The 18,285-nt window shown below is 41.9% G+C and overlaps 1 protein-coding gene across 3 annotated transcripts; it reads right to left on the bottom strand.

The window, feature by feature from the left end:
* Positions 1-478: 478 nt before the first annotated feature.
* On the bottom strand, positions 479-17,942 carry trip10a (thyroid hormone receptor interactor 10a). Of its 3 annotated transcripts, none has more exons than XM_071471865.1 (15): positions 17,638-17,942; positions 12,397-12,512; positions 11,772-11,828; positions 10,042-10,189; positions 9,167-9,229; positions 8,554-8,658; positions 8,281-8,409; positions 7,730-7,876; positions 7,409-7,597; positions 4,650-4,814; positions 3,578-3,687; positions 3,186-3,318; positions 2,485-2,573; positions 2,262-2,395; positions 479-2,116 (listed from the first exon to the last, which is right to left on the bottom strand). In XM_071471865.1, exons 1-15 carry the CDS (start codon positions 17,659-17,661, stop codon positions 1,965-1,967), a joined length of 1,761 nt encoding a protein of 586 aa, XP_071327966.1. In that variant the 5' UTR covers positions 17,662-17,942; the 3' UTR covers positions 479-1,964. The 3 variants fall into 3 exon arrangements, with proteins under 3 accessions (XP_071327966.1, XP_071327983.1, XP_071327975.1); XM_071471874.1 differs by lacking the exon at positions 4,650-4,814 and adding an exon at positions 4,339-4,362 and having other exon boundaries at positions 1,826-2,116; positions 17,638-17,795; XM_071471882.1 differs by lacking the exon at positions 4,650-4,814 and having other exon boundaries at positions 17,638-17,903.
* Between the last annotated feature and the right edge of the window lie 343 nt (positions 17,943-18,285).

Raw genomic sequence — 18,285 nt, 5'->3', positions numbered from 1 at the left:
TGCGACTGTGCTGGTACTGTTAAGAAATAACAAGATAACATCAACACCAAACCATGACTATCTCTAGTTTCATGCGTCATGAAATTCATGAAATATGTGATGTCACATGGACATGATTAAGATAATACAGATTTCAACATGAAACTCATACTTTCCTAACTATTATAGAGATAATCTACAGTAAATCTTGTGTTTGACCTGCAAAACCTCAAATCTTGTATCCATCCACTGCCTCATTCATTTTATAGTATATGGGGCCACATTTAACGTCCCAGTGAAACCATAAATTCAAGTTCTCCGGTTTCCAGCTTTCCATTTAAAGTGATGCATGTTCACAAGTATTGACTAAACTGTCCTGGGGAGCAGAAAATGTATTGACTCAGTTGTTCAGGGGGACAGAAACTCTTGAAATGGGTGTCAGTTTTTAAATTCACAAATCATTCAAGAAATTATACAAAATTCACAGGACTAGCAGACACTATGTATAATTTGAATATTTATTTTTCCAAGGCCAGTAATGACATAACCACTTCTAACTTTGAAATGTGCTTTTATTTAGTCTTGAAAAAAACAGAAACATCTTATATGCAAAAATGGTATATACACAATGCTTTTAACCAGAAAGGCACCAAAGACACATGAGCAGTTACTGCTTCTTGCTGGCTCAATAACAACATAAAAACAGGACGTGGATCAACTAGAAAAGGTGTGAAGTAAATCCAAACAAAACATTATCAGCAACATAATGAGAGACTTATCCTTTCCTCTCACAATGTAACTATCTTTATTTGAATGGTTAAAAAGCTAATAAGACAATAGTGGTGTTGTGATAGCTAAAATATATATTATTTATTACATAAATACAATAGTCTTAATGTAGCACATTTTATGTGTGCTTTATTCACTCCCTTTTGTGGCTACAAACTGTCCACTGTGTGCAAGGGGGGACGAAATGTGAGAACATCCTTAATACAAAGTACAACTTGAAAATAATATTTATAGAACATACAGATTTGTAATAAATTATTTTTAGTACAATTTTCAGGTTGTAACTATTAGAAAACAACAGCTACTGTATATCCTTGTTACTGCTTTAGACTGAAGTTAAATGATGATATGGTTGTGATTGTCTGAACTTGAAAAGTGTTTGTACTGTTGTGTGCTTGTGATTTACTGTGACAGGAGAGCTGTCCACACCTCTGGTCTCACAAATGGCTGAAAACCAAAAAGTGAAGCATTTTCCCCAAAACCTCACTCATCCTCTGAGGACACTCAAGATCTCCAGTCCAACCGCGAGCAAAGTGACGGTGCCGTACATCTTCGCAAGTGCTATTAAAGATAGAAAGTGGCACGCTTGAGACAAAAAAAAAAAAAAAAAAAAATTGCAATAGATTATATTCTACGATCAGCGGCAGAGTGGACTATTATGGGTCAGAGCGGGTCAGTTTTTATCTCAATAAGGTAAACAGGTGAGGTAACTTCCTCCTAACTATTACTGAAATTAACACTCAGTGTAAAGATGGCAGCAGCTCTCATCTCCCTCCTCCTTCTCTACTTCCTATCACATTCAGAAGCTAATGCCTTATTAGGCTGTGGAACGAGGCCAGCACTTGTACCATGATGGTGCCTAAGATCCATTCAACACTTCCGAACCAAAAGCAAAAACTTATTGTGACATGCAATCAAAATTAAAATAACCTCGTGGTTTAGGTGGTTTAAGTAACTTGGATTACAATAATGTAATGTAAGCGATGAGAAACATACTGTAAGCACCATTCCTCTTCTAATATGGGGCACCTAGCTCAAGAAATCAAAGCACCTTCTTTGGATTCCCTTCCTGGATACACCAGTGGTCTCCCACCCAGAGTGCTGTGGCTTCTTTATGATCGGTCCCATGAGAAGAACTGCACACAGTTTTCCAAAGTGTTAACCTCTTCTTCTGCTGTTCCTCGAGCGTGTGACTGTCATTTGTTTAGGGTGATAGTGACATAAGATGTAGGTATGTAGCCTTCATCTCCATTGTTCCTGCGGACACGGGTCCAGCCATCGCCCTTGTCCTCCTCTACCACAGCCAACACCTCCCCCTCCTGCATAGAGATGGTCCCTTCACTTGCACCTGAAAGGGAAAGGACAGACTCAAAGGTAGCAAATATCCCTGACACAAGACTACACAAGGCTTGTTGAGTAACACCACAGAAACTTTGACTCTTGATTTCTGTCCATGAACTGTTGTAACCTCATTTCTCATGCAGGTTACATACCAGGGAAGTTGTACATGGCTGTGCATTTCCCAATTGGAGCAGCTAGTTCGTCATCTTCAAAGTCATCATCAAACTCTGCATAGATGGCTTGGGAGGGATCAGGAGTGCTTTCATCAGAGTGAGCTCCATCAGGGCTAGAGAGAGAAAAAAATAAATCATGGGTTTCCTCTACAATGCAGACAGTGTGTCAAACATAATGTCTATTAGCAGAACTGAGTGCTACCTTTGTACATCATGAGCTCCGTTATTGTTGAATGTGTGACTTTTGTAGCGCAGTGTGTCCCCTCGACCTCCCGCTTCAGCCAGCCAAGTCTACACGAGAGATGAGAGCCACAGTGATGCGGGGGCAGAACAGGGAACACCATTAATACTGTTTATTGTGAGGTAATCCATCAACTGATAGATATGTTATTGACGCAGATTGCAGTGATCGGGTACTACAGGCCTCTAATTGCCTCCTGTCGTTCTTAGAAAAGCAGCATCCACCTGTCCCTTTCACATCATGTTTTATCTTCCTAGAAAGACCAGAAAATTATGGGGCATCCTCATAGCAGAATGGCTAGGATGCAGACCATGCAGACCATTTACCTCATGTCACTCCCCATTCTCTATTCCCATGTCTCCCATCTATCTACACTGTGGTTGACAAATATTATCAGGATCAGGACTTATAATTAGCTAAAGATTATTTTCAATCAATAGCATATTGTCAGATTACGTCAAAATGTTGAACAACCGAGGCCATTATGATGTCATAAAATACTGTAGTCAAAAGCAAGAAATCTGGTTATGTGATAATATATTAAGTAAACTAACACCTAATGAATTTATAATAAACTGCTGAGAGTCTCATGGCCTCATAATATATTTGAATTAACAAATGAGAGCCTCATAATATGAATAAACAACAAACGTCATGGTTACCTCATACTTGTTCACCTCTCCTCTGAGCCGCTCTATATTCTGGGATGTCTGGCTGATTTGGGAAGCCAGACTAGCAGGGTCTCCCATTTGAGGATTTTTCTCATAAACATCTTTCATCTTCCCCAGGGCCTCACTGAAGAGAGAGGAGAGAGAGTGAGAAGAGAAGAACAAGAGGAGAAGAGGGAAAGTGACTTTCAGCAGAAATCGGTTCCCTGCAGAGCTCAGGGCTGGGTAAACAATCAAACGCTCACAGAGGCACCACAGAGTTATATACACTGATGTGCACTGCATGAATGTTGTATCTACCAACCCCCCTGCCAGAGAGGTTCTAACAGAGATGGTTATTAATACGCAGAAGGATACCCATATATACACACACACAAAACACACACCTCTGATCTACTTCCTTTTGCAATTCCTTGCAAATTTCCTCTAGTTTCTGTTGCAACCTCTTCCTGCGCTGCTCTGGAGGAAGATGCGCGAAGTCCTCTGTCACTGTGGGCTGCAAAACGTCACAGGAAGGGTGGTTTAACACTGATCTTTGGCCTACTGTAGAGCAGCAGTTTCATAACAACAGTAACCACAATAACACACATCTCCGGAACTCAAGCATGCGGTTTGAGTTCGGCTCAAGGGACAATGTTTAACTGACATTTAAAACATCGGTTTCAAATCTCTTAGTTACACATGTGTTGGGATCAAATTAATTTAAAAAACAATTGTAAAATGTACAACAGTGAGCTGAACCCAAAACCACCACCCATGGACCAACAAATGTAGCACACTCTTATAACTCTACATTGTCCAATATTTTAAGTCCAAGATATTAAGTCTTGGTTGGAAAAGATGACACATCACAGTGCAGAAACAATTAGGGCCATTTGACAAATGGGTTATGAATTGCCCAGCTGTCTCAGTGTGCTACCAAGCGTTCCTCCCTTGCTCCACCACCAGGTGGCCACCTCTTCAAAACAGACAAAGCCTTTTGCCTCATAACAAGATGCTGGAGTTCAGTCACTTAAACACAGAAACCCCAGCAGGGTTTTGTGAAGGGGGAATCGTTATAATGTGATGAGTTGTTGTAATGGAGAGGTGGCCATTTTTATGTGTCACACAGCTGAGACCCCATAACCAGCTCTGTTGTCCATATTACCGTGATCCTCTCTGGAGTAAACTTCTGAGGAGAAAAGAAACGGTACGTGTATAGAAAGAAATCTCACAACATACTTAAAAGTGGCTCTGCACCCAAAAAAGGCATTCATCACATTTCTAACACACACAGATATTAAAATAGGGGTAGAGTCACTGTGAGAGCTATGCCACATGTGTCAGCCTTGAAAATGTTTATGTCTTATTCATCTGAGGAGTTCAGTGACTGTCGCAGAGGCAGGAACACAGGATGATGTGCGAGCCCTGATGGGTAGCGGTCTCCTGGCACCTGAACCTTCTCCTCTGGTGACTCACCGATCTCCTGAGTGTCCGGAACGAAGAGATTCTGGGTTTGACTGTCTTATTGATCTCCTTCAAACAGTACGACAGGGGGTCCCGGCCAAACTTGGGGGAAGGGGGTCCGTTAGCAGGTGAGGGGGCGGGGGGTGTGGAGAAAGGTGGGAGCGTGGACGGGGAGAGCTGGGGTGGGGCGAGACCAAAGTACCAGCACCCGAGCATGAGATATGCAGGCATAGGGTGGTGTACGGGATGGGGGAGAGGGGGATAGAAGGATAGAAAAAAAAAAAAGAGGGAAGACAAAAACAAACAAGGTGACAAGGGAAAGAAAAAGACACCGTCAACACCTTAAAGCACACCACAAAGCCAGGAAGACAACACTGGAGCAAACCCAGCACACAAGCCCAGAGAGCACGAAAGCCCAAACACACATCTGTCTCTTTGGCTCTCATTGACACGCACGTTAAAACAAAAAAAAAAAACCAAAGTCACAAAAAAACACACTGCAAGCAACCAACCACAGCTCCCAACCAGTACCACAGCAGTCCAACACCTGCAGTCACACTCACTCCAGGTTGACGGGTAGAGTGAGCCACAATGAGGAACTGGGGCAGGCCAGCTAGACTAAACCAAATTTGAACTTCTAGAAATGGTTGAAGAAAACTTTATTTTTTATTTTGGTTCTTTACAAAGTTTTACCCATCATAGGCTATTGTGTTATTTTACTCCCCAGCCTCATTGCAGAGACACTGCAAAGACAAAACTTTACAACTAATTGAACAGAGCATCACTTCTTACTTGGAAGTGGAAATGAAGATTAAAGTGAAGAGTTACCCAACTGCTTTATGGTTCAAGTTTGACCAACAACTCTTACATGAGGCCGGAATGCACAAACAGCAAATGATGACTGCAACGGAGAGCTTGGATACATTAATCTGGATTTCACTCCCAAATAAGTGGCCCAGGATCGAATGGGTAGAAGTAGGCTCCTTCAAATCAGACTGCTGGTTTATAATAAAAATATCATAGCAAATTTCTCAGAGTTTACAAAGCTGTCACACAGTCTAGCGAGGTTGCAGTATCCTGCGCATTTACAGTGAAAATGGTAATATGTTTATATATATATGCATATAAATGACAAGTATTATGAATCATGCTGTGATAATAACTCACATTATAAAAGAGAAAAACTTTCCCCAAGCCAAATTTTCAAAGTTAATCATTGTGCTATCTCCCAGTCTGATCTTTATGGATGAAATATTAATTCATATATCAGTGCAGTTGTTATTAGTAGCCTGCTTAATTAGCATCATGGAATAGTGCTTGTAGATTTTTGGGGCTTGATGAATACACTGCGTGACCTCTTACAAAGAGGTTAACTTGATAACATTCCTGCAGTGAACGACAGCAAAATCTCTGTTTCAGCTACATGTCTATGTGGAAAGGTGGGGGTGGACTCTATTAGTGAAATTACATAGGAGGCTGATACCTTCTAGTTTCCAACAGTGAATGTCTAAAACAGCCCTACAACAAGGTTCCTTGTGTAAATACTGGGAGCTGCGAGTACAACACTATTATTATGTGCACATCTACTGGGTAGGTGCTAGTTTTCTTGAGAGTTATGGGGATCTAAATACAGGAGAGCAGTTAAGAATGGAAACGTTTTGGGACCAGACATAAACCAAAAGCTCACTCAAGCCAATATAGTCAGCCTCCTATTCATACTGCTACAGGCCTAATTGGGAGAGCATGACTGATGACACAGAGCAGTGTGCCACACACATACACAGAACAGGAAGAGTGCAGAGCAGAGCACAGCCAGTAAGACATGCAGAGAGAAGAGAGGCGCTGAACAAGCAAACACTGCAGAGAGGAAAGAAGGGATCGTTTAGCTCTGGGACTGGAGGAGGGGGACCATTAGCTGGTTAGTGGTCAGCCTCTCATATCACCACTTTAATTTTGGACCTCAGCAAGAGTGCTCCATGATTTAAACTGTAGTGAAGCGCTCTTGACCCAAGCAGATACTCAAGAGCTTAACACAAAAATGTCAACGTTGATATTTTAACATGGATGTGTGGTTGGCCCTGAGCTAGTTTTTCTGACCTGGCAAACCTGGTGTCATCCCAGTGTTGGTACAAAGATTTTATTGTGATGAGAGACATAATGCTAGGTTCTGGGCAGTATAATGGAAGCAGTGTGTTTGTGGATCCCTGTAGAGGAAAATTCAATATTGTTTGGGCCGTGTGCTGATGAAAGCACAAGCACAGCAGAATGCTGACTGCCAGTTGACCTATTGGAAACCACGTTGCAGAGAGAGGGAGGGTGTGAGGGGGGGGGGGCAAGGTTTATTCACTCACAGCCAGGGACAGAGTCATGCAAAGGACCTTTTCTAGAAGTGTTGGGGTGTGTGTCAGTTCATGTGTAACATAATGAAAGAGGTTCATGCATTATTATCCTGAACTTTAGAGATGAGAGGGTTGTGTATGTGTGTTTGTGTATTGCATTTGTGTGTAGCCACAACCACAGGTCCATCATGAGTGCTCTCTGTAAAGGGGATTTCCTGACTCTGCCTGCTGGCTCTGCAGCTCAAACAGTAACGCTGCAGTGCAAGAAGTCCCACTAATCTGACTGGCTGCCAACCTGCAGATTTCCAAATCTGCTGTCGTTGATTGTTGATGCTAATTCATTCATTTCACAATTTCCACAATGCAGAATGTGAGCCCATTGCATTAGGCTAAAATTGGCCTAATGTGCTCTGCTAGCGTAAAATGTCCTACCTTACTCCTTTTGCTGAAAAGCCAAAAGTTTTTGCTCTTGTTCTTTCCCAGAAGGTCCATGGGGCCTTTGGGTGTACCCAGGCTGCTGTCAGATGAGGCACGGTTGATGCCCTGACTGTAGTCCTCAAACTCCACATCTCCAGGACGTTCAAACCCTGACTTGTTCTGCTCTATTACAACCATGGAGTCCTGCGTTAAATGCAATTATGGATAAGAGCAATCAAGGGTTATTATCAAACAGATGCACAAATAAAACAAATGGGCTGCATAAAGCCATGCTGCACATTAAAATCCATTTAGCATTTGTTGAGACCAACTCACATTCCTCTCATTAACATTAGTGCCAGCTTTAGTAATGCCTTCCAGGCACTTGCCAATGATAGGCATCACATGCTTCTCCGTGTCTGAGAACAAGATGTAGCCCTGCGCCAACTTCCGTACTCGCCTCTCATCCAGATCCTGCAATTTCTAGTGAACACACAACAACAGCTGCTCAGACACTGTCATTATTAGGTTCGAGACAACACACGATACATAGTCCATAATACAATGTATATCTCAATATCAAATTCATGATATGATATTTCTATGGTACAGAACAAAATACAACACACAGTAGCTGTGACACACAGATTTTTTTGAACAAAAATCAAGATGTCAGCATAAATTGGTCACTTGGAAATTATACATTGTGCATTTCAAATGAGAAGTGCTAAATGTGATTCAATTTCAACCTCAAAATGTCAGCAACATAAGTCATCTATCATACCAAAAACTTCAGTGTAACATTTTTTTGGCCAACTAACACAAGCTATCACTGTAGCACATTAACTCCAATAAATGTTGAAGGCAGGAACATTTAATTCACTTACGTTGAAGATGAGTGGCATATCATTAAAATAGAACTGGTTCTGCTCCTTGTTGTACTTCTGAAGCTGAGCGGCGTAGTCGTTCTTACACTCCTCTGCTACATGTGCTCTCATGTGAGCCTGCTGTTTGGCCTACATACACACACACACACACACACACACACACACACACACACACACACACAGCAGACAGGTTAGCCAGTTGCACCTGATTCTACTTTGATTGTGTGAAATAGTCCTTATCATGTAGATTTATTTTTTTCCCCCCCTTGTTACTTTTTCAACATCTGCTTTTGTGGCATTGATGTCTTGATCAGTCTTCTCTGCATACTGTGCTGCACGCTCCGCTTCTCTCCACTCCCTCTCAAAGCGTTTTTTACTCTGGTGCGCAGAAAGAAATGAAAGAGAGAAACGGCAGGATGAAATGAACATGGTTTTCTAAGTGAGGCCATTGCCTGAATGAAATATGAGGAGGTCCTACTATTTTGAGATTGAAAAGATTTATTTTTACTGCCTTTCTAAATAAGATGGATAGGGGAGGTTTCAGGCTTTGGGACCTTAAGATTTCCATCACTAAATAGGTCTTGGATTGATGATACAAGTCCAAAATTGAAACCTGCTTTCGATTCCGTCCAACTATTTTTACTATAGACAAATATAGCCAACTGACTGACCACAATGAGTGTGCAGTCATTCTTTTACAGAGAATACTTCTTTTCTAATTAACCCAACATAAAGAAAATTTTAAAAAAAGAATGAAAGAAATATAGTCTTCCTTATTACAATATAAAATGTTGTGGTACATCAACCATATTGGATGCTTCTTCAGGAAAACTGTACAAGAGAAAATCTTTCAATCAATCTTCTAAAATCCTAAGACTGGACTTACACTGTCAAGCTGCTTGTAGGTGCTCTCCAAACTCTGCTGGGCCTTCTTGGCCTCCATGAGATACTGCAGACATTCATAAAAAACAGACAGTGTGAGAGGAGGGGTCAGACGGCAGAGAGGGTGACGGCCATGCGCAGGGGCAGACACAGAATAAACAATGAACTCCTAAAGTCACACGACGTAACAGACAAGAAAACAAATACCAGCGTGTCTGTTTGAGACATCACGTCTGCAGCGCAAGCCTGTACACGGCTGCAGTGTTCTGCAGTCCAGTGGGACAGAGCCAAAGCATTCCTCATAGAGAAATGGCACAACAGCGTCTGAACCAAGCCTCCCTCAGGAGACACTGAGTAAGGCTTCCTTCCTGCCACAACAGTGAGATCTCCACTCCTTTTAAAATCTCCCACATTTCTCCTCCCACCCTTTACACTCCACCTCAGCAGTGTGTGCTGTATACTAAATGAAAATCCCATCTGGCCTTGTTCTCAGACTGCTGTTAAATGTGATGCTGCAGGCACATACCAGTGTACTGGTGTATACTATACACTCAGTGCAAGTTCAAGTGTTTCTGTGTACGTTGCCCACACCAGATAAAGGAGCTTGCAATGAGATCAGACGTGGATCAAAATCAAGTAAACAATGAAACTTGTAAAATCATATCAAAGCAAAGCAAAAATGGCCCAAAGCTCTGCAACACAACATAGTTGAGAAGTTACAGTTGGAGTTGTATTAAAGAGCAAACAACAATGCTTTGGGAAAAGTTCTTCTAAGGAGCCGCACCAAATTCTCTTTATTTGGAGTATACCGGATGCTGCAGAGATGGACCTTAACCAGCCTAACCCAGCACACTCCTGGTCCTCTCCAAACAAACTCACCGTCTTTCGCTCCTGCTTGAGCTCCTGCAGGTACTTGGTGAGATCAATGCAAATGTTCATCATCATGTTCTCAGCTATTAGCTCTCTCTGCCCGGCGTAGTCGTTCATCTCGTTCAGGATGTCCAAAAAAGACTGGTAGCTGGAAAATCTACCATTAAGGGCGGGAAAGGGCGGAGAGATAAGGACAGAGTGATGGGGGCACTGATAAGGTGATAAATACACAAGCTCTAAAAGAAGTCAACAGTGGGCCAAGTCAAGATAAGAAGCTGCTGGATTCCTGCTTCCTTCTAGGGCCATTTAAAAGGCTCCAACAGCAACACAACACTACAGCGAGGATCACATTAATGACACAAAGATTACCATCAGTATGAAACATATTATTTGGACCTTTGGGTTCTAATTTTTTTAGTTCCCTCAGTGAGCACTTAACAAGCTATAAGGGACAGGTGGTAATCCAAATAGACCCAGTTGACCCAATTTTACCTGTCACTGCTTTGCAGCTCAATGTATATTTACCAAGCACTTTATAAGGAACACTTGCACACCTGCTTATTCATGCAATCATCCAATCAGCCAGTGCGTTATATCATACAGATACAGGTCAGGAGCTTCAGTTAATGTTCACATCAAACATCAGAATGGGGAAAAAATTTGACCTCGGTGACTTTGACTGTGGCATAATTGATAGTGCTGGATGAGCTGATTTGAGTATTTCTGATTCATGTCTCCTGTGATTTTCACATTGGGTTCCAGCATCAACAGCATGAACTCATGGTCACAACCTGCCTTGTGTCAACAGTCAAGGGTGGTGGTGGTGGTGTAATGTTGTTGGGAATGTTTTCGTGGCACACTTAACACCCTCTTAACACCAATTAATCATCATCTGAATGCTACAGCTTATCTGAGTATCGACCATGTGCATCCTTTTCTGGCCCCAGTTAATCATCTTCTAATGGCTACTTCCAGCATATCACAAAGCAACAGTCGTCTCAAATTGGTTTCATGAACATGGCAATGAGTTCAGTGTACTACAGTGGCCTCCCCAGTCACCAGGTCTGAATCCAATAGAACACCTCTGGGATGTGGTAGGACTGGAGAGCTGCAGTACGAGTGGGCAGAAGACAAATCTGCAGAAATGTTGTAATGCAATCCTGTCAACATGAACCAGAATCTCAAAGGAAGATTTCCAACATCTTGCAGAATCCATGCCACAAAGAACTGGAGGCTCTACGCAGTGTTAGTAAGGTGTTCCTAATAAAGTGCTCCATGAGTTCATATCCTCAAACCTGCAATGACAGATTTGTTTCATTTGGAGTTATATTTCTGCACATCTCATGACACTAAGTTCAATATTAACTCTCTTTTAGCTCTGTTTTTGGTCTCTACCTACTCCTGTGGGAAATATTTGTCTCTAGCTGCTAAATGCTGCAATATGTTCATCAGCTAGTCTCTAACTGTGTCTGTCTGATGTTTGGTGGTGAGCAGGTAGCGTATAGTGGGTATTGGGCTTTGTCTGGGTATTGGGCTTTGTCTTTGAAAACAGCTGCCTGCTTCGGCTGAAAACTACTCTGAGAGTGAACCAAAACCCCTTTCATTTTTTTTCAAAATGTCATTTTATTTTCTTACAATAAAAAAAAAATGTTCACAGCCACTTTAAGGAAAAAGTAAAAACTGAACCTCAAACGGTTTCAGTCGTGCATCTCTTTGCATAAAAACCCATAATGGCTCACCTGCACTCTGGTTCATCTTTGCTGCTCCGTTTTATGTTATATTTCTTTGAAAGGTTCCTGTGGACAGTGAAAGTGCATCAAACAATTGGTCAACAGATACTTCACAAAGTCTCACTGTAAGAAGAAGGAAGACAGACAAAGAAAGCTGACTAAATTAAATTGTTATACTATACACCCACTGGCTGTTTTTATACAATAGAATTAAAAACAACATATCAAAATAGCTGTTCTTCCTTCTTTCACTCTCCCTCTGACCACATCCTGTCTATCATGTGCCAGTCTGCTCCCACTTCCTCTCCTCTCCAGCAAAGCTCAGCACTACAACAGATGTGGGCCCTGCAGACCGGGAGGACAACTGGGAGAGGGAGCACCGTGGATGAAGAGAGAAAGAGTGAGAGAGCGAGCACACTGCAGCTGGAGAATGAGGCCAGTGTTTCAGAGACAAGTTAGATTGTGTCCCAAAGTAGTCATAAGACCCCACAAACATTTCCTTCACAGCCTTTTAACATGCACCCATGCAAACACACACAAACACACACTGACCCGAGCTGCTTTGAGCAACACACTGGCACACAAGCATTCGAGGCAGATAACACAGGGGAACGGCAACAAGAGCGAGGCCTACCTCAGTTGTTTAGCATAGTTTTGCTCAATCTCTGTCCTCTCCTTCACAAATTTCACATACTTCTCCACCAGCTCCAGGCCAGACTGTGTGTGCCTCTCAATGATGTCATATTGGTCCTGGGGAAAAGGAGCATGAGAGACAAATAAGGAAAAGATATCAAGGCATCACACTGTGGGATATGGAACATGTGTTCTGTGGAATAACTGGGATGCTCCTCTGGTCTGGAGTTTGAGGTCATCTAGAAGAATCATGAATGGAGGGCAATAAACTAAACACGTCAAGGTTTGTTCCTACATGTTGGATTCCACAAATGCTCTCCACATGTGCAGAAAATCTTGGCAACCGTCTCTAAACTTCCGCTCAGCTTTAACCCGTGAGGTACCTGTGTTGTCTGAAAGTGAGGACAGTGGAAGGACACAGGGTCACAATAGGGGTCACAAACTCCCAGGCAGGAAGAAGGTGGCGCTCTTCTGACGCATTGTACTGGGTCAAGTATTAAATCACTTCAAGTGAGCTTTACAGAGTCCTCATTAGTGTAGAGCTTTGACCTATTTCATGTCTGTTTCATGTACAACTGAAGTTGCTGAGTTTTCTTTTTTTTTTTCCATTTTTCAGTATGAGGGAGGTATATTGTGTTTCTCTTCCTCTTTTGCTCTTTCTCTGGTCCGTACTTTATGACACCTACAAGCTCAGACAAGTCCGCTAATAGTGAGAGATGATATCTATACTAATCTTCCCTCGTTCTACACTCTGAACATTTCCCCCAAGCTTTCTTTGCTGCTGCTTTAATTATTGAGGAGGGGGGAGGCAATTTGGAAAGGGGATTCCTGACAAGTTGGGCCATGTTGTTCTGTACCCCTCCTGCCCTTCAGGTAATACAAAAGAGACAAAACCCAAATGAATGAGACAACGTTTAGCCTAATTACAGAACACAGCTAAAAGGTTAAAACAGAGGCCTGCAATCCATCACCACAATAACACCTAACCAACAGGCAGCACTGGTGGTTTGATTTAGTTTCATTAATTATGGAGCAGAAGTAACAACAGTCAATATTTTCCCAAGGTGCTTGTGTTAACAACTCATTTTCTTCTTGTTTTCTTGAACACCTTAAACCCAAGCAGTAACTGTGTACATCTAGTTCAACCTCACCATTTCAACAGAAGAGAAGACTAAAGATGCAGCTACCTAATAACCCAGCAGCGAAGGCAGGAATCAAAATATAATTGAACTGGTAAGGAGCTACTAAGAATGACTAACTGTGTGCAAGCATAAAGAGGCACAGCTGCTAGCACACATGGACTGCTGGTTAAGGCCTAACCTATCGCTGTGCTCAGGAACTTTTACACAGCCCACTGTAACATGGCAAGATGTGATGGATGAAGAATGTGAAAGAGGGAAGTTTAGACGCATTAAAATAGTGGTCACGGTTACACAGAACAACTGGAGAGGCAAGGTATGCCATGTGGAAGCGCAGTGCCATCATCTTTTAGCCACGGTCACTCCCAGAGTTATAGATCAATGGTCAAACCTTGCATCAGGGTAATGGGATTGACATAACTGAATTATTCTTGATAGTAGACTGTCAATTACTGCATGGTTAAGATGAGTTCATGCATCCTATTATGGAAAGGCTATGATAGCAGAAATGGAAGCTTCATACTTTCTCAGCTCGTGATACAGGCATTTTGCATAGATAAGTCTGATGTTTGCATATTCAGGTTGTGGTCTGCCAGTCAGACTATAGCAGTGTGCAAAACAGGTCAACTACTGTGGAGATTGATGGAGAGGTGTTAGGTGTAGTCTCTGTGTAGGTTGAGCAGTGGATCTCCAAACAAGTCTTTTGTCTCCCACTTGAAGTGATCCTACTAGCAAGTTATGGCCAACACTGTCCCATCCAGTATTTACACCAACATAAACAACACAACTGCACAGCGCACACTGCAAAACTTATCAGATTGAGGTAAGATATGCTTGACAAATGAACACTTCTGCATTAAGATAAAAAGACTCTGCATCACAGCTGTCCTTTGATTGGTTGCCATCCTTCAACAGTCTTTATTAATTGTAATAAACAGATCTTTTTGGGAGTGTCAATCGGTGTCCTGGCACCTTTGTCTTTCATTTAAATAGTTATATCTATCACAGCATGAGATAGCATAACATTAATGAGGAAGTTGAATCCTACTGTGATGCCAAACCACTGTTTGACCTAGCTATCCTCTCCAGCCCTGCTTTAAAAAAGATAACATTCATTTGTGATTTTATGTCATAGTACTGAAGTACATGGATTTTAGCAGATGTTGTATAAGATGATCGGGCTACACTTTACTGTATCATTTACACACCTGATGATTACACATCATCTCTATAATAATTTGAGAAGAAGAGCGCTCATTTTTTCCCCCCAAAGCATCAGCACTGGGTTTTTTAATATGAGGTGAGAAACTGGCCTGAACAGCAGATGACAACACAGCTGAAGGGACATAAAGACAACCATTTCTAACAATATAAAACTAGGAGAAATGGCTGCAGCAGATTTAACACAGCTAAACAAAATATCTACTAAGTAGTAGTTTGTGTCATGGAGTAAATTCTAATTCAAAATTCAAAAAAATATTCTGGGTTGTTTATTTCTTCTTATTCTGACAAAATGGTTATATTTTTGTTGATTGTTTTCTCTATGTAGTTGAGTATGCCATATGTTTCTCAGGTTGGGTGCATAATTGCTTTAAAAGGATGGCCCATGGGTGAACTCTAACTGTAAGCTCTTTTATAAAAGTACAAAAAGTAGCGACTGATAATCTCTATAAATTAATTGTGACTGCTTAATTCAAAACAAGAGTGCCCCAATTAGAAAAGCCAACCTCATTAAAACGGTCTTAAAATACATCAAAATAGCTTTCAAGGACATAGTCGGTGTCTAGTCGAACACCAGTGGCTGTCAGGCTGCTGCAATTTATCACCATCCAAAGCCACAGTCAAAATAATCTTTATAGGTCCCTGTAGACTGGGTTTGTACTGAACTGATTTTCATAAATCATAAATGGCTGTAAATGAAACTGCTCCTGACACATGTAAAATGTTCAAGCTGCCAGTATTTGAACAGCAAATGCCGTGTTTCATGTAAAATTATGGCTTGCATCCTGATTATTTCTTTACAGCTTCAGCCCTCTGCCCATGCCCTCCCATAGAGTCATTTTGAGTCATTTTTACGTATTATAACAAATGATAGAACTTCAAAACATGGAGAGATATAACTTGCTATTTATTGCACAGATTTAGACAAGGGGGTGCACTAAGACTGATGGGCTACATCATTGTTTCAAAATTGGGGTATCAAAGGTCTCATCTGAATCTAACAAGGATCTAAAGCTCTCCAATACTTCTAGAAATGCTGAAGAGAAAAGTGGCATCAACCGCATGCCGCATGACTTGTAAAGGAGTCACACTGAAAGTCACCGACCTACAAGGCTTAGGTGGATGTTTCAGCTCTGAGTCACCCTGTCTTCTTGAAAATGAAGGGCCTGGCCCGACCAGACCTGCCACAGTAGTTCTCAGGAGTGGCCTGGTAGCACTCACTATCACAGCTCATGCCTAGACACTGATCTTCCACTCTGCAAACTTGTGCCTTAAAATAGCCATTGGATTAACGACAATCAGGGGACAGATGCCAGAGAGCTGACTTGGCCCACGGCATGACTCTCTGGCCAAACATTAACATAACCAATTATGCCTGCAGGGCTTTGTCTAACCCGACAGGTGAGGCTATAGTACAAAAAACAAACTTTGACTTCTATAATTTATATTTCACAGACTGAAGACAGAATACTGGCTTTTGAGTGAAGAGTTTCCTCTGAAATTAGTGAAACAACTTAATGTGATGAACAGGAAAGCCTGATACACAAAGATAGAGCCTCTGATTAATACTGGGGTACGGATGTTTCTCTGACTCAATCAAAGTAGGGCAAAACTAATTAGGCTGTTGCACCAGCACGTAGGATGGAAAAGGGACAGGCGAAGAGGCCTAGGGGGAGCCTCTGTAATGAGGTCACAACCTCCCCATCCTCATCTTTGCAATGCTCCATTTTACATATTAAGGTTCCCTGAAAATGTGCATGTGTTCGCAAATGTGTTGCTTTATCTCCTTGGTGCAGTGCATGGACAGCCATCATGGCAGTATGCTGCATGGTGGGGTTTTTCAAAAGGATTAGTGTTAGTTGTGGACTGGGTCACTACTTTTGCATCCAACAGTTTACTTATAAACAAACCTTGATTTGTTTTGACGAAGTAAACAGCCACCAGCTATAAAAAATTACCAGCTGTAGCAGTTCATTTGTATGACAACATAGGTGAACTGAGCCTAATGAAAAAAATAATAACATGAGCACTCAACCCAACACTTGACTCCTTGACACTTGATTAGAAAATCAGTATCTCATGAAATCCGTGCACTGTTTGCTGAATAAACAATCAGGCCACTCGAGTGGACACAGGAGGTACCTCACCAGTGATGAAGCTTGTTGTCAAGGCAAATGACAGCATCTGACTTCATCTCCATGGAAGCAAGGTGTGCCAGACTGTAAACAATGAAGCAGCCCACTCGGTGCAGCACACCTCAGCACACCTACAGCGCCTTGCAGAATTCATGGTATTCTGACGTTTTCGGTCTGACATAAAATCTAGAAAACACTTCACAACTTGAACTTGTTGTTCCAAGTTGCTGGACTCCTTTCTTTACAACACGAGCATAATATTTGAATGTAAGTCACTTTACAGCTTTGCCTTGGACGCTGCAGATATCCCATGACATAACGTTACATCTTTGCTGTAAGAAAAAAAACAAAAAGCTGTGGAGTAACGCAGTAAAAAAAGCAACTGGTAAACATGGATCCTAGATTAACTGTGTAAGTGCTTCACTTTCCACAAGTGCAACATGATAAATGGTCTTCTACTAACCCACTCTTTGTTTGAACCACTCCACGCCAAAGAAAACTGCCTGAAAATGGTACCGTGTTCATGAATGCAACGTTTTTGCAAACACAGCGAGCAGCTGCATCGCCCAAGTTTCATCGCTTTTTTTTTTTTTTTTTGTTTTTGTTTTCCTCGCACATTTATTCCCCACACACAGGATTTAAGCGTTGCCCACTTCTTGAGTGAACACTGCTCAAGGAATTGCATTATTGCCATCCTGACGATATTTTTTTTTTTTTTATCGAAGCAAGGCTAGATGCTTAACTCACCCAAAGATCTGTGCCCCAATCCATGTTCAGCTTGTTGGCCAAGCCGCCTGACCACCCCGAATACAAAGAACTTCTCCAAAGTTATCCCAGCAGCGGCTCGGAGGACGGCCCTGGCAACTATAATCCCGAGGTGATAAATCAGTAGTAACCACTACGCAATCCGGTTTTGCTTCATTCAACAAGTAATTTAAACTAGCATCACAATTACCTAATTAACCAGCACCGGCAGTCGTTAGTCTAGTTTGTCCAAATATTTTTCATAGCGAGGCAAAGAGGGATAAACTAGCTTTCATATCCGCGTCACTCCCAAATCCTAATTCTTAAAGGGGCAGTGCCCCGAACCACACACGAAACTGGCCAGAGAAGTGTGCCACATCCTGATTATCTGTGTTGTTTCAAATCATGTGTTTGTTTGTTTAAACAGTGTTGTTTATTCATTTTTCCGCCCTGGTTTATGATGCCACCCTGCTGAAGTGCCCTAGACCAAGCTGCTGAGCTTTTGTGCTGCCCTGACAGAGCATCTTGAAATTCCCCAGCATGGATCAATTGATGCTTATAGCAAGTCGACTGGTGCTGGCAGATTTACGAATTCACACTGAGTTATTCAAGTCATGACCGTGAATGACTCATAATTAAGACAAAAAGCCA

The sequence above is a fragment of the Trachinotus anak genome, unplaced genomic scaffold (assembly GCF_046630095.1).
Source record: "Trachinotus anak isolate AG129_WGS33_773 ecotype Australia unplaced genomic scaffold, CSIRO_AGI_Tana_v1 ptg000003l, whole genome shotgun sequence".
NCBI lineage: Eukaryota > Metazoa > Chordata > Actinopteri > Carangiformes > Carangidae > Trachinotus > Trachinotus anak.
Note: the sequence above shows the minus strand (reverse complement) of the source record. Positions and strands in the feature narration are given on the sequence as shown.

What these genes read in the sequence shown, in the direction of transcription:
- trip10a (XM_071471865.1), bottom strand. Translation starts at nt 17,661, where the DNA reads ATGGATTGGGGCACAGATCTTTGG. An exon ending in ATTGGGGCACAGATCTTTGG is followed by an intron (nt 12,513 to 17,637) that starts GTGAGTTAAGCA and finishes CCTTTTCCCCAG; the next exon opens with GACCAATATGACATCATTGA. An exon ending in AAAGATGAACCAGAGTGCAG is followed by an intron (nt 10,190 to 11,771) that starts GTGAGCCATTAT and finishes CCTTAATGGTAG; the next exon opens with ATTTTCCAGCTACCAGTCTT.